General features: G+C 30.5%; 2 protein-coding genes across 9 annotated transcripts in view; both read right to left on the bottom strand.

The window, feature by feature from the left end:
- The window catches only part of LOC132756513 (protein lin-28 homolog), a 33,568-nt gene extending 23,563 nt beyond the window's left edge, over positions 1 to 10,005 (bottom strand). The window contains exon 1 of the mRNA XM_060747604.1: positions 9,788 to 10,005. Within this exon, the coding sequence (XP_060603587.1) occupies positions 9,788 to 9,794 (7 nt within the window). The 5' untranslated portion in view covers positions 9,795 to 10,005. The remainder of the gene's footprint in view (positions 1 to 9,787) is intronic.
- A 1,674-nt stretch (positions 10,006 to 11,679) lies between these two features.
- LOC132756510 (synaptotagmin-like protein 5) overlaps positions 11,680 to 26,213 on the bottom strand; it is a 93,441-nt gene continuing 78,907 nt past the window's right edge. For all 8 annotated transcript variants that reach the window (XM_060747594.1, XM_060747593.1, XM_060747596.1 and 5 more), the window contains 5 exons: positions 25,901 to 26,062; positions 21,458 to 21,554; positions 17,991 to 18,099; positions 16,465 to 16,673; positions 11,680 to 15,767 (listed from right to left, as the gene is read on the bottom strand). In XM_060747594.1, coding sequence (XP_060603577.1) covers positions 15,625 to 15,767; positions 16,465 to 16,673; positions 17,991 to 18,099; positions 21,458 to 21,554; positions 25,901 to 26,062 — 720 coding nt within the window. In that variant the 3' untranslated portion in view covers positions 11,680 to 15,624. The remainder of the gene's footprint in view (positions 15,768 to 16,464; positions 16,674 to 17,990; positions 18,100 to 21,457; positions 21,555 to 25,900; positions 26,063 to 26,213) is intronic.

Below are 26,213 nucleotides of genomic sequence, written 5' to 3'. Positions count from 1 at the left end.
TGAAAAAACCTACTTCTAACAAATTCCGAGAAAATGGTCAAATTCGGCAAGCAACAAATGTTTCAATCAAAGTTATGAAGAAATATATTCAACATATTTCAGCTTGCAAAGTTCCAAATCTTTGAAAAGCTTGAAGTATAAATAAAATACAAAATTTCTGTGACATTAAGAATAAAAAATGTTTTGTTTAAATATCATTTGGTGAACGTAGAAAATGTAGAAAATATTCATTATACTAAAAGTGCCATCTTGGCCATTGCTAAATAGAATTAATATTCCAAGAGACATTATACAAATTTTGAGAAATGGGAATCCCAAATGAGCAATAAAAATATATAACGGCCTCGGTTTGATTGAGTCCGTTCATGTGAGAAACTGGAAGAGGCAACAACTAACACACCCTGGCACCGGCTTGAGCTGTATTTAATCTCAAACATCAAATTATTCAAATTAATTTTACCAAACTATCGGAATTTATGATAATATTTAGCTAGTGTACATGACATATTATATATTGAAGGTGGATGGGGTCTGTTTTGTCCCTGTTGGCGGTAACTGATTGTACCCATGCGATTAATGCATATCAAGATCAGCAGTCATATTCATGTTTATAACGGGGACTATATATTGATGCCATTAATTGTAGTGAATAATTATAACAAAGAATTAAACTTGAGCCTGCTAGCGGCAACTGACTCTATCCGTCTAATCATGGTCTGCACTGAATATTCTGTCAATACATTTTGTTAGTTTTCCCTAAAACGTTTTAAACGGTTTTGTCCGGATTAAAAGATAGACATTAAGCGTGGTTAGGATTTAATATTCAATTTTATTTTTTAGTTTATTTTTTCAGACACACTCCTGTCATTTGCTTGATTAGCATATGAATTCAGTGACCAGTCAAGCGTGGCTTTATATCCAGTAGAAGGTTCTTCAATACAGATTACCAAAAAAATGTTTGTCGACAGAACAGATATCGGGATTCGCTGTCAATAAAATACATTCAACATCTGCAATGCATTGGTAAATTATCATTAAATGAAAATACATTGATATTATTTGAATTGTTTTTTTTCTTTCACTATTTTTTTGTAGATTTAAATGTGAGTAAATAAATAGTGAAATAATAAGTAACACGCGATGACTGAATGTTACAAAACGAAACAAAAAATTGGTTTCTGGCATGCAATAAGTTGAATATGTACAAATAAATAAAGCAAAAAAGAATTCAATTAATCTAGATAGTTTAATTAAAAAGTACCGTAAAGGTAATATAGTCTTGTGCGACAATATGAATATGAATGAGTATGTTTTAAGAATTATATCACACGAATAAATAACACGTGAATGTGTAATACATCTAAATATTAACACTTTTGCAATTCATTGTAACATACATCGTTTAACTGCTATAAAAATGGCCATAAATGGTTCTATCAGACGGTGGTAGGGGGAGTAGTTTTCAAATAATAGTGGTCATGTTGCAAGCATAAAATCTATGCTGGTGGCACACATACATTGCATCTAATATGCAACAGAATTAACCGCATATTCAAACTGATATAAATCATTTAAATCAATTTAAGTTATGTAATCATAACACTATCTTTAATATTTTTTCCTTTAACTGAAAGTCTTTTTTGAAAAGAACATAATTTCAACTCCATCATTTTGCGTCCGGTATATTTCTTACGAACACGATTAATTAATGAAACAGTCATATCTGCAAGTCAAAATGTGGGTTGTAGCAGAGGATGATTGTGTCATATATGCAACATTTTATGATAAAAAGATACCCACAAAGATGAAGACACCACAAAATGCAATACAGACTCACCATATTGAGAAATATCCAAAGCAATGAGATTTCATTGACAACGAAATTCACAAATGAAAAATCCATGATACTGGCTTACGTATAAATGAGCTAAAACAGCAAAGCAAGCTGAGTGGTCAGAAAATGACCGCTGCCTTGTCTAATGTGATTCTGTTTTTCCTTGCAAAGCACTGGTCAATAACTCGATATATTTACGCCACTGGACGCTGCAAAGACATATCCCTGAGGTCAAGCATCTCCTCATAATGACATAGAAGCAAACAATGCAAAAATATCTTGTTTTTTATAAATAATTTATATATCAAAGATGCCACGAAACCTCCTAAAACCAATGATAAGGTTCTGGAAAATAGCCAACAGAAAGGGAAAGCCATGTTTTATAGAAGAAAAAAAAGCTAGAAGTATTCCAAGCACTTGCTAACTAGTATTTTCAAAATTCTTAATGCAAGAAAAAAATGTGAATACGTTACTTACCGGTTTGTATCAATTGCGTCACAGGAATAGAAAGTCCGTACATTTTTTATTTAGTGTGTTATATTCATTTAAAGGTCTTCCTGTACAGATCATTGTGCATATATAATGGACCACGCGACTTTACAATGACGTATTACCACGATCTTTTTTCTTGCTTAGGAAGAATGACCTAGTCTGGAAATGCCATTGTAACAGGCGTTACTTACACAAATTAAAACACCGTCTGCATTGACATTTATTTAATAAAGTCCGAAAATACTCATCTTTCTGCCAAAGAAATATGAACGTCTGGAGAGAATAAATTATGCTAAGACTTCAGAAGAGTGAGGAAAGGAAAAAATAATAATAGAGAAAGTCGATGGCTGTAAATATAGCGCACTGAATTCTGTTGCAAAAGAAAATCTGAAAAGATTTTACAGAATTCAGAGACCAAAATTTTATAAAAACGTGCAGTTTGTCAAGGTTTTTCTTAATCAGATGCAAGGAACAACGAAAAAATTCATATGTATATGTTAGTTAAAGATATTGTGTAACGATCATAAGAAGTGATTCTAAAGAGGAAAATGTCTGTTTAACCTTATGAAACATGATAGAGTAGAAAAGTAAGTTTAGAGAAAAACAAACCAACAACATAATATCTGAATTTTAATTAAATTTTTTTGGTAATTTGGAAACAAAAAGGTGAAACATAGTTAAGAAATTCATACTCAATATATTTATCACTATAGTAAATATTTGTTTGAATATTACTCAATAGATTGACTTAGCTCTCGTTTACTCCATTATTTGGGAAAAAGTATTTGTATATAGACATTCGATTTCTTTTTATTCTAATGAGTATTTGAAATTTAAAACATATTATAAATGCCATTAGTTAATGAACCGGATTGGTTACATAGTCTGAACAGTAATGAACAGTAACGAAAATCTAAAAGAAACTCATATTTAAATATAACAACTTAAAATGTTCCATGAGCGCAAAAAAGTTCATTATGTAAGCTTACAAAATTAATGTAAGAGAAAAAATTAAATACAGCATATAATGCAACCATCAAACATACATAATCCATCTGCACCCTATAGAAGTCATGACATTGGCTAATAAAAACGATAGTATTTATATTATATTTATGAATGTCTTTTACTGATTTTATTTGTTTGATTTGAATATTTTCCTTTTTTCATACTGTTCTATGTTGGATTGCTGACTGCAATTTTTTGTGACATACGAAATAATCCGTTGAGAGACTTATCAAATACATTACAAAAAGTTGCGACAAATGTCCTAAAATTGTATGAACTGTGATTAAAAACTTACCAAAAACATAAAAATAATAGATTTTCGTTTATGAAAATGGGAAGAATCTGAAATACCGTACAACAATAAAAATGTAATACTGAACAACCTGTGATATTTTTAAACGACGAGTATTTGGTCAAGTATCGTCTTATAAGCTTTGTTTAAAAAGTAACAATAAGTTTCTTCTTAGTTAAAAATGATATTACGATCTTCTTCATTATTGTTGTTTACGGTATCTAATTATGGGCTGATTGATTTAAGTCCGGCATTACCTTCAACGTGATCTTTTGCAATCGTTAGTATCAATTATTTGTAAACTTTGTCAACAACAAACAAATTTGTTAATTTTAAGTACCATTGTTTTATATATATTGTACAACAAATACTTTATTCAGCATGATTTAAGAGTATAAAGGATTAGTTTATGTAACTAAGTTTATGAATACAATCGTTACGTAAAATTAAATCACATTAAGTATAAATTTACGTCAAAATTATAACAATTGTGAAACAGGCTAAACAGCGCAAATTCAAATTCAACATTTATGTGCGTTTTTGACCTAAAACAAAAATGAAATCATATTTTCTTACGTGTAAATTAAGCAAGATAATTTATACCAGGACAAAAAGGTAGTATTTTGCGTTCTTACAAAACATAATATACACTTATAATTCTTTTAATTTGCTTGACGGCAAAAGCATTTTCGAACTTCAAATATGATGATTACTTTTCCATGGCAAAAATTCTTGTAACTCTAGATTATGATTATTTAGGTCCAATAAGAAGATTAAGTAGCTTTATTTAGGAAGGGATTAATAAAGATGCATTATTTAATAGCTCAAGCTGTATTTTGTAACTGTATGGATAACGTATTTAAAAGAAAAGAACCATTTTACTACATTATCATATGAAATCCTTATACCTTCTTTAAGTGTTGTTTTATTATGTTGATACAATTTGACATAATTATTACACTTTAAACGCATTTTTCTCAATGTTGCATGTTTGAGTTTGTGATCGTGTAAGTTGTTGTTGTATTGCTTGTTTCATTTGTAAATATAGAGTACACAAGTCATCTTTAACATATTGTTACTGTTTCTCTCACATAATTTAAGAAGTCTAGAACCAGTATGTGTGTGTTCTATTTCTTTCCATAGATCCATCGCCAAACAAGACTATTTTTGTTTACATCTGCTGATGTATCAGTCAACGTTGCTACGCTCTTGGTTAAAGATACCGTCTGCCTGTGCCATGGGTAAGATAAGATGGGCGTGTCAGTCCTTTTATTCGGACAAATATTAGCGGAGGATATGAAGAAATCAGTGATTTAAATAATGCCATTTGCAGAAGAATGACATAACTTATTAAGATCAGATAAAACAGTTTGATTATTTGAATGAGGGAACTTAATCTTGTTATACAATGTTGGTAATGCAAGAGCTATACGAAATATATGATAATATCATGTATTGTTGATTACATGAAACAAGATGCTCAATACATTTGTACATTATAAAAATGTCATAAAAGCTTTCTCTCTTCTTCTTCTTCTATATAAATTACAAAGAAAAGTATATGTGGAATGGGTCGAATGTCATAGCATATATATATATGTATATGTATGCCAAATATCATTGACAATAAGTGTCCTTTAATTCAAATTACGCTCAAATTACGGGTAAAATTTTACATAGACTTCCAAACATAAATGTTTCGAACTGTTAATAATGCACGTTATGTATCAAATGCAAACATTAATGCAAACTTTCACACCGGTTTTTAAATAAGACAGGTGGCAATAATAAATCTTAGTGTTCCCATAGGAAACGCAGAGAATACATGAGGTCAGTTTGAATACAAGTTCACATTGGTAATACAAATGATTGCAATCTCATATATTTCTCACGATTCTTGCGATATTTAACCCAAATGTAACATCAATATTGCCATAAATAATCGACATGAAAAGGAATCTGCTACTTCACACTATTTTGCGCCAAGTCGACAGGCTACTGCGCTACGCCCAGTGCAGGTCACTTTCGGGTCATACGGGGCTATTGTAAAAAGGGTAACAAACTATTATAGGGTCGTACCAACCCTTTCAAACCATTCAATCCATCAAGATGATACTATAATATTGTAATTATAAAAGGTGAAAGGAGGTCGGTAAAGGCAACCGCATGGTACCATGCCAGGTATCATGAAATTTCAATCAGTAACCGAAATGTCAAATAGTAAACAAACAGTGCTTGGTGGGAAAATATTATGGTGTGTATGACCTTTTCTAACCCTTGTAATTCTAGCGGGGATAATAAAGACCTATGCAAGCAGCAAAAGGCCAGGCCATCTTGCACTACCTTCCAGTCTGATCATATTCAGTCTTTACCGATATACGACTAAAATGGTCGAAAGGTTCCGAATGTGTGTTGCTGTTTTTTTTTTTTAATTTTTGGTTGGGTTTTACGTCGCACAAGGGCTGCAAAGTTCATCCTGCGACTTTCCAGCTATACTGGTGGAAGATGACCTGAGGGTTTCAAATGTTTATGATATTTTTAATGAAATTGGTATTGATAAAGATGATAATATGAAATTGTTATGAAGAAACAGAATAAATATTAAATAATTGTATTGTACTATTTTTTCTAAATTTTAAAAATGATTCAAATCTGCTATACAATATAATAATATAAGCATAATGCATTATTTACGTGACGATTTTAATTCCAAGCAAATAGACTAACCAGTATTTATATGCAAATTTAACACTCATAACTTCAAAACATATATTACATGCGTACATTGTATGTAAATACTTAGTCTGTTCTATGCCATATAAAACTAAAAACTACGGACGAAAATTTCAATATACATGTATAAGAATACCTTTATCAAATATAAAATTCTTTGCTTTTTAAAATTTAAAATTTAATACAGTCAACCATTTCATGATACCCTACAAAAGTTGTCAATTATTGACGTTATGTATTTTTTGTCTTGGTTATTTTTGTATTGATTAATATTTTTTATCATTTTATATGATAATGTACTCGGTACAAGTCAAAATAAAATTTTGTTCTGTTCTGTATTTTTGTTTGTAGTCCATGTTTGCATTTCAGTTCGCGTAAATTATATCTGATTTATGAATACAATGCAATGTCTGGACACAGCCTAATTATAATGTTATAACGAGCATCTGTCCAAAATTGCTTTAACAAATGTCATAGGTCATTACTGAAGTCTCGTGCCACGCGCGTGAAAATACTGGACATGGTGAAAAATGATATCTTAATTCATGCTGGTCAGTAGAAAATTATACTGGACATTCAGTATTAACAAGAAACTTTCCATTTATCAAATCAAAGACTTTCTTTGTTCTTTTTTTTTCTTAAGCATGATGAGTTATTGGGGGTCAGTTAATGCAAACAAAAAAGGAATCTTAATGGAATTTTCATTAAGACAAGGTCTAAGATACTTGTATAAAATAATCTTGTCGCTGCATAAATTAGAGTATGTTTGAAGTGAAGAAAAATCATTTCGGCAATACGAAACAGTAACTTGTCACATACGAAGCTAAGTAGAAACTTCCTATACACGTAACACTTGTTGCTTAGTATATTCTTAACACACAAAATGTTTTTGTTACGCTAAATACTTAAATGAACTTGTCCGTCTTTTAATCTGGTCAAAAATTAAACCTTTTAGCGTAAATTTCAAAACATGTACTGACTGAATAGAGAATAACACAGACTATGATCATGGTCTTCACTGTACACATGGGTTGAATAAGTTGCCGCAAGAAATATTTTCTATGATTTATAGTTTATAGTTTAATAATATTTTATTGTACATACGTATATACATACAACATAGGTCCTTCCCTGAGGTTAGTCAAAATTAAGCTTAAACTATTTTGAATGTAATTTAAATTTCTCAAATTAATGGCATCAATATCTATTTCCCGTCATATAAATCTATACAACTGGTAAACAAAGCAATATATCTTCCAATCATTCAAATAAATACAGAATATTTGCTACACATATGACAGACAAGTGGCTAAATGAACTGGACAGCGGGAAGATATAAGGTTTCCAAAGTTCATTTCATCATTACATTAAAAAGACGGATTTTCAATATTATTCTTTTTGATATTTGTGTTTTAGAGATATGGTGTTTAATACACAGTAACGCCAGATATTATTCGCCTTAAATGTCTTTGAAATAAGAATATTACAAAACAGAACAAGGCATGCGAGTAGATACAGAACAATTATTACATGCCACGTGATCATAATTACGCAAAAATTCAGAATGAAGAGAAAAATATTATTTCAAAGTGGATGATAAGATAAGATACTAGATAATATATAAACTAACTAAAAATGTACTAAAAATACTCTTGGCAGCTTCATGGAATGTTTTAACTAGTGAGTACTAAGCGCGATCGAAATAGGCTAAAAGCCTTTTAACATTTCTTTCATTACAATCAAGCAGATATTTTTTTTGATAAATTTAACATAAAAGTATTTTTTGTTGGTTTCTGTCTACATGTACCACATCACTGTATCAAAACAGAATCAAACAGAATTGAAAACAACCAATAAAGTTATTGTCAACCTTAGTGCGATATTTTAATTATATTATTTTTTCAATTCGGGAAACGAATTAATACGCTATCTCGTTCTGTTAATAATACGGTGTCCAGAGAACGCTATTCGATTTTTATGTGTTTATAATGCATATGGCCATTAATGGATTCCCTGACCTTAAAGTAAACTTTGAGCATTGGACATTATACAGTCAGATCTATATATCATTCGGAATATCTTCTATTTTTATACCATTAACAATGATTTAGTACAATGTAGTAACAAACTAACAAGACAGGCAAAGGTAAATAACCACATTGATACATATAGATACATTGTTATATCGATAATGTGTTATGATTCGTCGGATTTTATGCTAGAAGGAAAAGGAAAACCGTATCCCCTTAGGAATCTGGCGGCCAGTACTGACCTAAAGCAGTCCGCACTGTGTAACCATTTTCTGCACAGCTTTAGATATTTAGTGTGGTAAATGTTAAATAAAATAAAAAATATCACAATAATATACTTACTTTAAAGGAGTTTTGTTTGAACTGATTAAATTGTTATCAAACTCAGCTAAAACTTCATACATTTGAAAGGTAATGCATACAGTGTACATTTCTAGTATTGATATAATTGCTGCAATAAGATAATCATGGTACAGTAGTGGAAATGACAAAATGTAAATAAAAACAACTACATCTAACATCGGTGCATGTACATAAACAACAACAATAATATTAATAATGATAACTTATAGGTGACGGTAAATCTTTAGTTTTTAAGCTTAAAAATAAATCGGCCTGGAAATTGATGTTTATGCAATTATCTGACTTGTGTATTTTACAAGGCTTTATCATTATTATTATTCCTTTATCCTACTTTAATACTAGTATAATGTACCGTGGGCTAACACATTTGTCTCCCTCTAGTTTTAGATTGTAACTGCGTAATAAGTTAAATGGAACACCGCCGTAGTAATCTTATGCTTAATCAAATTCAGATTAACATCCGAGTTAAAGAAATTGCATTTACGGACCAAAATTAAAAATCTCTATGCATGATGTCCTAAATAGTTGGTCCAATTCACAAACGAATTATTTGACTCAAAACAGTCATGTACTTTTAAAATGCGTGTCTTTTATCTAGTTCGTTTTCAAGTGTTATGAGTTTCTAAATTATCTTAATCTACTTTCATCAATCTGACATAATTCCTGAACTCTGAAACATTTAGTACATAGAATCGTGAGAGAATTATTCGGACCTATTTTTCATGGGCGAATTTGAAATATACATGGAAATTATTTGTTTAAATCTTTACATAATTTATAAGATATAATTATGTAAATACAGATTTGTTTACAGTACATGTTACTGCCTACGTCAAGATGGTATATTATGACCTAGCTACTTGACCGATCAGCTGGTCACCTCGGACTGACCTTAGCTGAAATGTAAATATAGTAAATCTACGTAGCATGCGGATAAATATTTGTGGTTAACTCGCATCTTAGGTCCGAATGTTGCATGCAATCAATATAAAGGATATTTGAGAGGCTGGGACAATATTTAATTAATTGACCTACCTGACATATTAATCCGCCATTAACAATATGTTAAATCCGAAAATTAGCGGGAATTCCGCTGTGTAATTAAGCGTACTTAACAGAAAAGTCGTCTGCCACTGAATTTTCACTGTCCGAAAATAGTACTGAATTGTTAGTGGTATTGGTGCATCGTTTTCGATTCATTTTCGAAATGAGTGACCGCGGGCTGGAGAGGTCAAGTCAAGAAATTACATAAGACGTCTGTGCAACGGGGAACAATGACCCAGTGGCCGATGTCACGAGGTTCTGACGGGCAAATATCAGAGAAAAATATGAGTTGTTTCCAGTGGAGCTACGGTAATTGTGATAGCTACATTTCCGCAATTAAATTGTTTTCAAGTCTTCAAATTTCAGACAGGTAACATTTTTCTATATGATTATCAAACTGGTGGGAACGGTTTGCGCCATTTTGAGACTATAAACGCCTGGATGTATAAGGGTGTTTCTAAATATAAGAAAATAATTGTATTTTCAGCGTAACGAAAGTAGTTCTTGATGTGAAATTGTGTTTTTCTTTTAAAGATTTTTTTCTACAGAAAACTCATATTAACAATCTCCTTACAAAGTCAATGGTTATAAATTGAAATAAGTATAAATTAAGCTTGAAGATATGGTAAACGGAAAAAGGGATCGTCAACCCTTGAAGATATACGTACATTGTAGAGTATATGAAACGAATTTAAGAAATATTTTAAGAATAATGTATGAACAACACTATAAATTAATGACTTCGTTTGTTTCTGATACCAAGAGACAATTCAAATTTGGGACTCATTCCGCCTTAACTCTGTAACGTTTATGTAAAGAGTTACTAATGCTTTAATAAAACGTTAGTATAATCTGGGATAAATACTGTCTTGATTTCATTTATAAAATTTCAATGAAACATGTTCACGGTGTATGTAATAGTGCAAGAGGTAATTCAAATCTTCGAATAAACGAGTTTAACCATTTTTCATTTACATTTCCATGAGAACAATCCAATAGTGTTCTCAGGTGAAATGATCACAACAGAGTTGTCTTTCGTACTTCACAATGAACTTAACAAGTTCTGTAAAACTTCCGAATGAGTGGTGATGAAATTTCGAGGTCATGAATTGCCAAGGGACATTCGATTCTTTCATGTGAGTAAGCTTCCGTTCCACAAAGGTGCCATCAGTATCATAAATAATACGAGGAGGAATTGTCGACAGTAAAGCTGGAAAGTTACCATTATAATCAAAGCACAGAAAGCGCTGAATTTGTTTGGGTCTCAGAAAAGTGAAGGTTGTGAGATTATAAACCAACTTGTTTTTGTATAGTGCCACCAATGCTTTCAAGCTTTTTAATTGTAGTAAATTGGCTATAAGACTAATTGCAACACTGATATTCAATCCAATGTTTATTTGACTTAAACCATTTGAAAAAAACGAGTTGCCTTAACTGGGATTTGAACTCCAGACCTCTCGCTTCCTAAGCGAGTGCGCAAACCCCTCGGCCACGGTGAATTTATATGTTAACGGCTTGAAGAAAACCAGGGTTTGTAACGACGCTAACTGTGGTTTAACAAAGATGCAAATAATCATGGAGCTTACTATAAGCATGTATATCTATAATGAATAAGTTAATATTAGAAATCTTCGACCATTCGGGAATTATTTTGCTTGAAAATTAATGCGCCTGTCATTTGACCATCTTTACGCAGTGATCTCCCCTGATTTTTTCGGCGTTAGTGTTCATATAAAGGGAAGTAACCGCTTCAAAAAAGCGGACTACTTTCGGCATTTGCAATTAACAGCATTAGAGTCTGAAATTTCGCTACCATTATTTGTTTGGTCTGACGACCCAAACAAATAAAAATGAATCAAAAATAATAAAAAAGTCAAATGACATAAGTTAATCATTTTTATTAAACAAGTATATATGAAAAAGCGCTGTACACCAGATATCTATATTTATATAACATATAATACATAAAGTTATAACCATTATATAAGACAGAGCACGAAAATTTGTTAACCTATCTATAAGTACATAAACAGTATTAATAAATTGTATAATAATTATGAAACACATTGGTCAAAAGAGAAATGCTTTTATTTAACCATGAACCTGTTAGAACTACAGAAAGTGATTATCATTTTCCCGCCAGAATAGAGCCAGGCCAGAGGTGCAACTTTGTGCAGTCTGAACAAGGCCCATGCTCTTGGTAGCCCGATTTTTATATTCTGTTAATGAAATCCCTTTAACTTTTAATGGATTGTTCCAAATTAAAAGAAGGACCAATCCATTACACAAATTTAACAGGTAAAGGGTTAACTGAGACCTTTAATATAATGTAATTAAGGGACTTGTTCAATCAATTAAGAACAAAATCAACTATACCTCACGTCAATTAGCCTTAATTTGACCTTGACAATAAATATATATACACAAATATTATATGAAAATGCATTTTATATTAAGATTAGTTGAGATATTATTTATTTAAACTGGAGTGGTATACAAGAAAGTTTGTAGCATAAATGACAATTTAAAACACTCTAAAATCTTGTATTCTGGAATTAGACAGATGTCATATGAGGGAACAAGCCTTGGGGGTCCACTTGGTTGAGAGGCAGACACCTCTACCACTAGGCCACAATTCCTTAACAAGTTCTGAATAAGCCAGTGAAGAAGAAGAATACTGTATAATACAAACCATTTCTTAAAAGCTTGTTTTATAATGTTCTTCATATATTATTTATAAAGCACATAGAAACAATTAACATATTCAAAAGCTATCAGTCTATCTAGTTTTTAAAGCATTATAGTTATGAAATAATAAACTCTTATAAACATGTTAATAGTAAAGGAATAATATCAACAATATTGCAAAGATGTTTATTACACAGTTTATAAAATTGTATAGAGTGAAAAAGATTGACAAGTCTTTATGCAAAAAGTATAAAACATATGTTTTCACAAGGAAAAGTTTTGTTTAAAGATGGTACAGTGCTTGTGGCAACTAAATCTACCTATACACCAGTGCAGACCATGCTGTGCCCCTCAATCATGGTTCGCACTGTGCACTATTGATTCGGGAAATATTTCAAATATTTCAAAATTTCCCCAAAAAATGATCAATGTTCCACATTTAAAAGGTAGGAAAGTCCAGTTTAGACATTTAGCGTGGTAAGGGTTGCATTAAAAAGAAGGTGTAACTAATATAGTATCACCACTAATCTAAAGCCTTAAGCCATTAAACAGCACACAAAACTATTATTATATAATAATATTTAGTTTCTAACACAATGCAATGTCATTTGTAAGCTTGTAAACTTGGTTGAAGGAATGAACTTCAGTTTTGATAATGCTATTATGCAAACACTATCTATCTATGAGGCATTAATATTGTCTTGACAGGTCCATGACCTTAACCTTTGTCCTAAAGTAATAAAATGAATACAGGCACCTTATATATAGACCAATTTGCAAATAAGAAAAAACTAGATTTGTATCAAATAATTTTGAATATTACTAATTAATTGAACAATATGACATTGACCTTCAATCAAAAGACCTTTGACCTTCAACCAAAAGAACATATAATTAAATGCATAAAAAACAAATGTTTAGCAAATATATATAAGTATAAACAATGAAGAACACATGGATTTCCAGAAAGTTAACAATAATAAATAACTATATAAAATATTAACAAACAATGGAATGCATTATATGACATTATGCACACTGCAGTCAACGCAGTACCTGAAAGAAAGTTCAGCAACCAAATGTTATGCTATGATTAACTTGATTGAAATCGTTCACAAAACAGCTCAAGTTCTAAAATTTAACTTTTGTGATAAAACAAAAATCAAGCAGATCTGGAATGTCATTTGGTGAAACTTGCATAAATGAACATACAGACACTGAAAATTTTTCTTGGAAGAATTATGTTTTATACCGATGGAAGTTTCTTTCAAATCAATCAATCAATCATCAATCAATCAATCAATCAATCAAACACACAAATGCTTGCTGGACGAATAGATATCTTAACAATTATAACCTGTCTGTAATAAAACAATTGAAAGACATTATAGAAGATATTCGAAGAACAAAAAAAAACAACAACAGATAAAAAGAATAACTTTTAACAAAAAAGAAAAAAATAGAATTTAATAAAAAGATTAGAAAACTTATACTTTCTGAATACATGTAAAATATATACATCATATTACCATAAACTATGTAAATTGAGAACAAACAAAAAAAAGTTCAACAAACAAAAATAAACAAGTGGATTTAAACATACCCCTCTTAGAATTTTCCAGAGACTTTTATTACTGTTATAGTAAGCTCCATGAGTGTACTGATATTAAAACTCAATATTCAAGGCAAAAACATTTTTTTATAAGTTCTTTTTTCTTTCTAGTTTTCTAAATAAAAGTTAAATAATACACTACATAATGTTAGCCATTTCTACAGATCATTACTGGAACCAAAAATGATTTGTTAAATTTAATTGTTTTCTTTTCTGGATCTTTTTATATAAATAAACAATAGGCCACAAGATCTTAGGCATGCTAGTAAAAGAATTATAGTGTAAGAAAAATTGTTTGATTAATGCAATGGTCACTGACACTAAATTTTTGTTTAAAATTTAACAAAAAACAAAAAAATAAGTATTTAAATTCATTTATCTTACAAATCAACAGAAAACAATGTATAAGAGATTCAAAAACAAAATTAATTGCAAAATAAGAACAAATTATTAGGAGTACTGGCCAAAATTTCATACATATATAGATATATGTTCAAGTGATCTAACAACTATAAATAGAAAAGGGGATGTAACTGTGATAAAATTAATATGTATGATTTAAAAGGTTGTCTCCCTTATCAAATACCATTCTCAATTTTTATACACAATTTTCACTGACTAAAATTTATAAATTATCACTACAAATAATGCTTTGCAATGAAAAAACTTTTTAATATATATAAAAAAAGAAAATATTATCTGCCAAACTTTTATGTTGAGGCCATTTCTTTAAACAAATGAAATAAAATGGTTAAATATTTGAATATAATGAAGAAATAATAGGATTTAAATATGACATGCATAAGGATTTCTGATTTTAAAGGTCAGAGGGCAACATATTCACATGCCAATTTTAATATTTGGTCATAAAGAACATACATAAGTAAGTTTATGTTTTAACATTTTTCAGTTCACATAATTATATATTGCTACACAATCTGTAACACAACCACTAATAATGGCCTGTTAAGTATTGATACAAGTCTTAGTATACATGACTGTATTTTCCAACAATAGACTGTTTTTCATTGATACATTTTCCACTTCTTTATCATTTTCGATAATTATCTATTTTTTTAAAGAGATGTTTGATTATTTCAAGACAACTTCTACACATTAGTTCTCCACATATTTCATGCCTGCTCTCTATTCTTACCCACAATATTTTGAGTGTAGATTCACTGTTCCTTAAACAAGTATACCATTTTCAGTTTAGATTAATTATTATAAAAGCTTGGATCTTATTACAGCTTCCCTCTGCAATCTGGAACTAACCAGTACAAGTATCAAATGAAGTAAACATGGCAGTGACTACTGTAGTGCTCCAACTATTAACCTGACAATCCAAGTGTTGAAACACAGACACTTAAACCACTAGGCCACTCCTCCTTAGTACTTTTCATTTTTTTGCACAACAAATTGCATTTTACTGTGAACTGGTATGTATTATGCCATTCCAAATAAACTAAATAAACAGGCTCAATGAGAGAACACATTTTTTCACTCTATACTTTGTTTGTTTGTTTTTTCAGTATTTTCTTTTATCCATATTTGGTCGCAGAATGAGAGCGCCATCTATCCAGAAATTTGGTCGGTCAAGCATTGCTTGCCACATTGACATTTCTTCACCTCTTGCATCCATCCAATCCACTTGTTTGCCACCACTTACACCTAAATATACAAATAATATATATAACAATATTTTATTATTTTAATATATCCAACTGTTTACACCTTTACAAGATGAATTTCTTAAATGAATTTAAAAGCTATGGCCCTATTATGAGTTTTAAGTATGTACTGATTTGCAACATTTACTACTATACATTGATTTACAGTATTGTAATATTTGACTTGTTTTAAAATCAGTCTCAGAGATTTGATAAAGAAAGTCCAACAAGTTTGTCAACTTTTCATGAAGTGCTAAAATATTATGTGCACTCATTACATTGGCAGTGTATAAATCACTGCACCTTTAGCACAAAGTAACATGTCCTCACTACTAGATTTACATAATTATTTATATATAAAAATAAAAGCGGTAAAGACTTTTACATAACATTTGAGCAGGCAAATCTCAATTTGGTCATATGATATTCAAGTTAGTCTGCATGGAAATATGTCAGAAAGATTATCAAGCAGTTTCACAAGGATTGTATTTAGTGCTAATTCAAACCAGACAATAATTTTATTATCAAATAACCTCAACTCAATCAAACTTAATTTTTATTCACGAAAATCACGGGCTTTGATTAATTAGTAAATTAAAGGCTGTGACAAATATACATAATTATTTAACACGGTGAAAGTAACGGTATACACGACTTTTTGATTCTATATATAAAGCAAAAGATTTTAGAAAATTTACCCGATCCTAGATTGAGCCGAACTCCACCAAGAAAATCATTACTAGCAAGTTTCTCATAATCCCATATAGTTAGTTCAAGACATCTCTCTCGTAATTCTGTCAATGTGACGTCCTCAAATATAAACGTATGATTCCAAACTGGGCTACAATCTTTCTTTACTACGGCAGTTTTCTGTTTACTACTCTTGTGGCGTTCTGGTAACAAATACCTAGAAATAATACAATGTTAAAATTGTTAATGGTTCAAAATCTAATAAACGATATGTTCTGTTCAAAAGATTTGAAAATATTACTGATATCAACTCAGGCATGTACGGTAAAACAAAAACAAAAATAGGCTATTTAAAAGATAATATTAAAGAAATAAACTAAAAATTAAATTGAAAATTGATATCAAGTGTGATTCTTAGCCTAATTTTATTTAGAAGCATTCAAATGTTTTTCGATTCTACTTCATTTTGTACAATAAAAATAATTATTGAGAAACACAGAGTGAATCCGATCTTAAATTTTGCATACAAGTTATCAGTTATGTGCTAAATCAAATGGTATTATTATTATATTCTCAAATAAAAATTGTATACTGTCATGTCAAATATTCTCAGTCCTTTTAACAATTACTGAGTTATAGTTTGTAATGATGTCAATTTATTCAAATACATTGTCTATGTTGGTAATAAATATTACAAGCACTTCTATAAGAAAATTGGGAATAAATGTTTTATGTTAATAATTATGCTAGTGCTTAATTTCAAATTGTACTTAAATTTAATCATGTTTTATGCTGTTATAAATAAAAAGTGTGTACATTTCATTGGATTGAAGAAATTTTAAGATAATGACCACTTGACAAAGGGAGGTAACTATTTTTCCTCTGTGTACCATCTACAACAAAGAGTTGTCTACCTTAGACTGTCCATTATATCAAGATGTATGTAAATAAGCCAAAAGTATTCTAGTCAGACTAAACAGATGTGCAGGCTGGTGGCCTGGCTCTATACTGGTGGCTAAGGCTATCACATTTGGTTCGGTTAAGTCAGGTTAAGCTTTCAGTTCTCATTTTCTGTGCAGTCCAGCCAGATTTGAAATTGATTTACTACTTTTTCCAAATAATTATAGTGATCACTTGAATAAATGAAAAGCTGTCCAAAATTCAAAGAAAGGCTTCAGTTCATTCATTTAAACCCCTCAAATTTATATGTGATTGGAGAACAAGTTCCAAACAAATGTTTTTCTAATTATTTTGTACTAAATGTCACCAATTCTTAAAATTTAACAAAAAAATGTTATGGCTGATAACAATCTAGTCACACACAATAAATAATTGATAGATCCCTACTGTGACCTTTGATTTGAATAGATTTAACCACAAGCATAAACATGTGCTCTTTAGTTAACAAATATGTTGTGGTGAAACTCTTATTGTATCCACTAATCTGATAATTAGAATTGGACAGATCAGGAATCTATGCATTGTTAAACAACTATAAAAATTTATTAATACAGTCATAATCTTAAAGTCTTACCCTTTACAGAATGGATCTGAAAATCCATTGGACTTAACAGCAGTAAGATTACGAGCTTCTTTAACCATGACCTGTAACTGACCTTTCCCACTATCTTTCTTCTGTTTACCTGAAATTACATAGTTTAATCAGCATAATTTACAAGGTGACACCACAATCTTTCTTCTGTTCACCTGAAATTAAATAAGTTTCATCTGCATAATTTATGACAATAACAAAATTGCCCTTATACAGTAATTTATGACAATAACAAAATTGCCATTATACAGGTATATATATATGTCCTTTTAATATGAAATTATTAATTTCCAACATAATCTAACAGATATAGGTATTGTTGTTTTGGCCCTTTATGCAAAATATAAATAATCCAGTGTGTTGAATGAAATTTTTAACTTACAACATAATTTAACAAAGGCAATGAAATGTTGGTATTATTGCAAAATATAATAATAAACAATCCATTGTCTGCAAACCATATAGAATTGCTGCTACAATTCTCTTTGTTTTAACCCTTGTCATGCATAAAATCTTAAATAGATTCCACCATCTTTCAATCTAAACAAAACCAATAATCATTTTAAAGGGAAATTTTAATTGGGTTGTTGTTGGGGCGTACTCTTCTGTACTAAAAATGAAAACAAAAGCTAAACTAAATATTAAAATTGACTGAAATATCGTTTTAACACAAAATATAGATCTATGCTTTTTATTTTAGAAAACAGAACCTTTTTCACATATACTGAACCAAAAATGAAACTTTCGCAAAGTATGTGCCAGTTGTTCAAGGGTACCACTTAGATGTACACACTTATATACATATAGTAGCTTGTAAAACTCGTTTTGTTTGCAAAATCGATCAGCTTATCCCTATATAAAAGCCCGATATGTTTATTCAACATAAAAATCGAGTTTCAAAAGGATTGAAAAACTGTACTAACATATCTACATTCAAACTTGGAAAAAGTTTCTTTTTTGTTTCAGTATATATACTGTTGAAACATTGTCATACGGTTGTATAGGAATGTTTGCCATGCATTGATCACATACAATAATATTTCTTTGATTTATGTATGTAGCCATATAATAACCATAAAATCCTTTTCATCGACAGTTCAAATCATTGATCAATGAAGGTATCAAGCAGCAACACGTACCTCTAAATTTTCAGCACAAGCAATCAAAAAGCGTAATTTCATAACATATTACATATAACAATTAAAACAAGCATGGGAATGGCTCATGAATTTATAAGTGATTTCCTTACATGAAAGACACAAATGCAAAAAAACCCCAGATTTACGGTGATCGTTTGTATGTGATTTCCTGCGGCAAATGCTGGGAAAGCATTCATGTTTTATTCATGATATTTCTGTTTAAGTGCAGTAATTATGATAGTTACCATTAGTAATTATCTACGGATAACTTTCATCCATTGTAAACCTTTACCCCACCAGGGCAGAAAATCACTATTAAAAGACAGTACAACTAATATTGTCAGAATATTTGTCAAGGACAAAATATTCACCTATTAAATTACTCAACTATTCTGTACTTCTACATGCATTTTGTTTTAAAGACAGTCTACTAATTTATGCCAACGTCTGAATTTGTTGGTAGAAATAAGTCACCTTAGACATTGTTCACAGTCTTCACAAAAACCCCTTAGACTATTTTCATTCTACTGGTACCTTGACTTAAAATTAAAATATTCAAAAATGTTTAAAAATTTGAGGTTTCTATGTACCTTATACTCGAGGCTCAAACTCATTAAGAATTAGAGGTTTCTATACATTATACTTTATGCTCCAACTCTAGAATTAGAGGCCTTTTTTACCTAGTAATCTATGCTCAAACTCTAGAATTAGAGGTCCTTAGACCTTATACTAGAACTTTCTTCTCTGAGATAACGTGTGGTTCTCTGATCATTTAACTTAAGAATATGAAGTCACAAAGTCTAACATTTTCCATTATAAGAAAGCATGCAGATTTCAGCTGATTAAACTCAGGAATCAGAGGTCTCTACACCTATCACTTTAATTCCCCTCTCAGGTCAAATTACAAAGTTTTCTTCTGCTGTAACAGGGGGCATGCAGACAGCGGTATAGACTGGAACAAAAATTTAATATTTGATACAGGAGAATGAGTTTAATCTACAAAGCAATCAAATTTGTGAATGGTTTCTGTCTGTGGAATAATTAGATTTGTTTTTGTTTCCATGGTATAAATGTATTTTTAACAGTATTTCCAGTCATTGGTCTCACATATGAATATGCTGGCATAGCCTCTGTTCCTACATTTTGTTCCAACACTAATTCATTTGTCAAAACAAATATAAAATATTTTGATGTAAAAATAAAAAACAACATTCAATATAATTGATATTGTTATAACAATGAAGTCTCTCATAATATTACAAGAATGAAAATATTACAGACTTTACTTAATAGTATTTGCTAAGACTAAATAAACACCAATAGGGCGGACTTTGACATTGTGACCCCAAATAGATCTGAGAAAATCAATCCAGGAAGACAATTCTAAATGTAATGATAAAATGCTTGACTGGAGTGACCAGTGCTGCCTTAAAATTACTATTTATGTATCACCTGCTTAACGTAGCTCTTAATTCCTGCTTTTTTTGCTCTTATAGTTAGGGGAGATCAGGGAAAGGCAGGGTTCGTACAGACATCCAATGCCAAAATTCAAGGACTTTTTAAGCACTATTTAAGCATGTTTTCCCATTTTTTAAGCACATTTGTTGCACATATATCAACACAATCTTCAACCTAAGAAGGATAGTTTATTCACCATTTTTTGTTCAATAAACATTTTTCTGGCCACATATTTAAGGTTGTTTTTTTTAAAGAAGAACGACAAAAGGCGCATCAAAAACAAATTAGTTCAAAACAACTGCAATTTGTCCACTTACTGTTACACTGAGCAAACATTTCATTGATTTTGATACTAAACTGGATCATTCTTTTGATTTTGTTAACTGTTGACTTTTATCTACATAATGTCATTCAAGCACATTTTTAGCAAATTTAAGCACTTATTTAGCACTTTTTAAGCACTTTTCATGAGAGTAATCAAATTTCAGGACTTTTAAGCACTTTTTTACATCTTTAAGCACTTTTTAAGAAAGGAACTCAAATTTAAGCACTTTTTAAGACTGTACTAACCCTGAAAATGCTAAGGTTAGGGCCTTAATTTAGTTTCATTACATTATCATATTACGTTATAATATATCAATAATTCAATAAAATCAGAATTTGCTCTTATCTCCTTCTTTTTCTGTTCTTATAATAAGGGGAGATCAGGTATGGGGGCTTAAAGGTTAGGGTCTAGGTTACAATACATTATTATATTACATTACATTATTACACAATTTTTATTTCTATCAATAATTCAACAAGTTTCAGAATTTGGAAACAAACATCTTTTGTTTAATGTATTCAACTTACCACTTGAGGAAGCACCGAGTTTGTCAGCAGGCACGAATTTTATACACAAACTTAGATCACCCTTGTATACCATCATAGAGGGAGGGGGTGCATCCATCTGAAAAAAAAACAAGAATAATTATTGAACTAATATTATCTACTAATGCCTGCACTCTGTCACCTTACATTAGGTTTGATGTCCAGCATCATTCTTCAGTCCTCTTTTATATTATGGGCATGGCATGTCTTTTTTAGACTTTGCAACAGTTGTTTGTCTATTTTTGTAATGCACATGTCTTTTTGTGACTTTGCAATTGTTTTTTGTCTATTAATGTGCATGTCTTTTTTCAACTTTGGAACAGTTTTTGTCTATTTTTATAATGGGCATGTCTTTTTTGGACTTTGCAACAGTATTGTTTTTTTGTCCATTTTTGTGACAGACATGTCTTTTTTGGATTCTGCAAACAGTTTTTGCTGATCTGTCAAATATTTAAAATGCAAACTGTATGCCATTCAGCCTGCTATATAAATAATTAATATGGATTAACATCAGAAATGCATACCTCCAAAAACTTGAAAATTGGAACTTATTATATTTTGTTAGCTACATGTATATATATATAACTATAAACAGAATACTGAGTAAAGATAATTATCAAATTTTTGTTTAACAGATTGCTGTTATTGTCAGTGTCCAGATTTGTTTATGATATGACCAAGGTCTTTACTGTGGGGATTTTAAGCTTTTTTTATTACTTGAGAAAAGTAACTGACAAAATTAGTAAGTATTCAGTATTTGGTCTACATTCCATATTTTGACATAATATATTAATACATGTTTGTAATCTGGACCAACAAAACATGTTCACACAAATTGCACTTTAAGTGCAGATATGATGATGATGGCCATGTTCTTTTAGAAATTTTCACATTCATCAAGAGGCATTTTACTCCAGTGACTGCCAATTAAAGAGGTATGTTAAATTATAATTGGTATGTCAATATAATTAGTATAAACATAATTGGCATGCAGTAATACTGAAATATGATATTATCCGAGTGTGAAATAATTGGAAATCCAACAGAAGTTTGATTTCACACATTAACTAATTGCTAATCTCTTTAATTAACAAAAAATTCTTTTGTATTTGTCATGGGATTCATTTTTTTTTGCACTGCCAGTAACAAAATTAGAATTTGTTTCAATGGCACTATTATATTTCATATAATTACTGGAATTTCTGTTTGATTTTATGAAATATAATGAAGCACTTTACCCATATAATAGCATATAACACCAGACATTAATTTTATACAATCTTTTGCTATTGATCATTAAATAAATGGATCTTCAATCTAAACACAATGCTGTAATTAAATTTTATCTCTCTTCTGCATCACGGCAAAATGTTTCTTTTCATAGAATCATACCATCCATTTCCTAATCCAAACAAGGCTCTATTTACTGTACTATAATGCTTATTTACTCAATTCTTCAATTCCATTTTACAGATAATTCCATTACATTGTGGCTAGACGTTCTGCATATAAATCTTCATCTTTAATCACCTCGACATTCCCCTGACAGAAAAATGTTTCCTTATAAAATATTATTTTCACAGCACTTATAATATAGGTTATGTGCGACTGTAGGGGGATTTCAGCGTCTCCTTAAAACAGCTATAAATGTAAATGCAGCATATATGCACTGTCATATCAAACACGTTTACTACAGCAATAGTCCTAATCTAAAAGATTAAACGTTTTCCTGCCAAATTACTCACTTTTATATCATTTACTCTGCTTTGAATTTGGCTCTGTCTATGATTTTAACTGCTGAGGTTAGTTTATACAAATTTATTTTAGTTCGATTGTGTTGGAAGAATCTGTTCCAACAAGAATTAGCGATGAATGTAAAGTTTCTTGCTCAAGGAAACAACGGCTTGCCCCCTGACAAGGTTTGAACCAATGCGGTCAGCAATCCTTAGATTACTAGTCTGACGCATTAACCACTTGGCCACGCCACCTCTCAACTGCTGAGTTTCACAAGTGACTTCGACAGTAAATTACAGAGTCTTTGCAACATCTTAGTCATCTTTGCTTAATTTTACAATTTTGACCAATCTAAACAAACTCCAGTTAAAAAACTACGAAAATTATCAAAAATTATTCACAGAAATGGAAACTGGACTTCTTTGAATGAGGTACCTGAAAAATTGATTTAATCTACACCAGGCTGTAGATAAAGTCAACATCTCCATTATTAAGTCAAAAATAGCAGAAAAATCAAACTCAATAATTTATTTTTACATTTTTTATATGGTTCATCTATTTCTTATTCATTATATTCTTGGTTTTAAACTACAGTAAAAACCCGCTTTACGACCACCCCGTTTTCGAGACCAACCCGCTAATACGAACGATTTTTTAAAGACCCGAATTTTTTATTCTTTATTTTAATGGTCGCTAACCCCGATTTTGAGACCACCCCGTTATTACGTAATGCGACCAGTAAATTCAGTCCCATTTCGTAAATTCTGTACATTTGGACACCCATAAATACGACCGCGGGCACTTTCTCACCTTGATATTGACATGCGTGTATATTGCTGAAATCTTTTTGACACGTGATGTAAACAACAGTTGTCCTAGTTTTACGACATTTAACGACATCCAGTTTACGGCAGAGGTCAAGGTTACTTTGTATCAAACCCGGAAATGATCAATAATATTGTCGATAATTTCTTAATTTCACACCTTTAATGTCATAACTGGGGAATTAAAACAACAAAGTATTGAACAGAAAACTTTCAATAAGTTTTTTAGAGGTGTTGCTGCTATCATTATCTCTTTCGTTCCATAATTTTAAACAAAATACGATTAGGTTTTTGAAGTTGTTATTGGCGATGAAAACTGTGAAAATAATTAAAGGTTAATTGTTCCGTGTGCTTTGTAGTAAAATGGTGATTTAATAGAGTAAGTTGTGTCATTCTTTTAATAAGAATGTAAAAATATGTTTGTGTTTAAAGACATTCATAATACATTTTGTACCTCTAAAGAAGTTTAAAAATTTAATAATGTTAAAAAGTAAAAGAAAATAAATGAAAATACAAAAATAATAGTGTATGCTTTATATCTTCTCATTTGAAATAGGTTAGCCCAGAATTAAACATGTGTACAGTACATGGTATCCCTTAATATATTGCCTAGTTTTCTGTTTGGCCAAACTCATTAATGAGACCAACCCGCTATTAAGACCAGATTTGTAAAGTCCCTTCATTGGTCTCATTAGCGAGTTTTTACTGTATTTAACAAACAACTTTCTCAAGTCACTGGCCTTTTGACTGTTTTTGCATGTCAAAATTCAGGTAAAAAAGTTTACCAAATTGAGAAGATCATCACCATTGAATCTGTCCAGCTTTTATTTTACTAGTGAGTCTTTGTGCATGTTTGTTGGAAATAAATATGTTACAACATATTATATTGACCAAGTTTCAGAGTTATCTCTCTAACTAGTCTATAGAAATAATATAATAAAGCAGCTAACTGTTTACTGTAAAATCAGTTATTTTCGCAAGGCTAAAATTTCAGAAACAAAACATTACGGACTAGTTTGACAAATTTAAATATTTCAAATTTTCCTTTCGGTTTTATTAAATTTATATCATACTTTGACACTTAAAACCATTTCTTAAGTGAAAATCTTCAATTTGAGAAGTAAGCAAAATTTAATTCCCTGCGAAAATTTCTAATTTTACAGTACAGGCAGTCAGCAGGCTTCATGATGTTTCATATTGATGGAATAGACATTATGGTAACTATCATAGATAGCACTTTAACAGTCAATCACACTCTGGAGGATTAGTTTTTGATATGTATCAAGACAATATATTAATCGAGATTAATGGGAGAAATTTAGGCATCCAAGACCTAGTGATTATTCCTTCACACAATATGTCTTAAAATGAATAGCAATTATAATTGTTTATAACAGTTTTTGTTGTTGTTGTTTTTTTTTGGTTGGGTTTTATGTCGCACCAACACAGAACTGGTCATACGGCGACTTTCCAGCTTTACTGGTGGACAAAGACCTTAAGTGCCCTTACGTGCATTATTTCAAGCACAAACAGGCACCTGAAGAGAACCACCCTAAGCTAGCTTATCAAACACAATAAAATTTTCTTTTTTTTTAATTCTTTGTTGTTCAATATCTTTACTAAATCAACTGAAACAATAAATTTCATTAAATTTCTGTTTTAATGTCAGCTACCTGACATAAACATGGTCCAATTATTCATAATTTGCTTTATAAACAATTTCTTTAGTCATCAATGCACTACAGTCAAAAGTCTGTCAATTGGGTTAAAACGTAAATAAAAAGTTAATTCTGGAACTCATCCAGTTTAATATGTCTAGATTTAAGATTTGTATTTTTGTAACAATCACTGTTTGAAAATCACTTACCCTTTCCTGTAAAGGATACCATCTTGGAAATGGATCTTCAAATTTGTAGTAATCAAAGTTAATGGTAACTTCACCAAGAAAAACATTGCGACCAAATCTGTCATTATGCCAAACAGTTAACCACAATGTCCGATTCTCTAGCTCACTCTTTGTTAAAGAATACTGAAACAAATATGAATAAAATGTTAAACTGTATTAACTTAAAGTTTTACTGGCATTGATCTCAAGTCAAGGATTCTAAAATTTTAAGTTTATAAAAATCTAACGGAGACTACACACCAGTATTTCTAGACTTATTTTGTATTTAATGTAC

Source organism: Ruditapes philippinarum, unplaced genomic scaffold (assembly GCF_026571515.1).
Source record: "Ruditapes philippinarum isolate M1 unplaced genomic scaffold, ASM2657151v2 ctg1318_1_1_1_1, whole genome shotgun sequence".
Taxonomy (NCBI): domain Eukaryota; kingdom Metazoa; phylum Mollusca; class Bivalvia; order Venerida; family Veneridae; genus Ruditapes; species Ruditapes philippinarum.
This window is presented reverse-complemented; position numbering and strand designations above follow the sequence as displayed.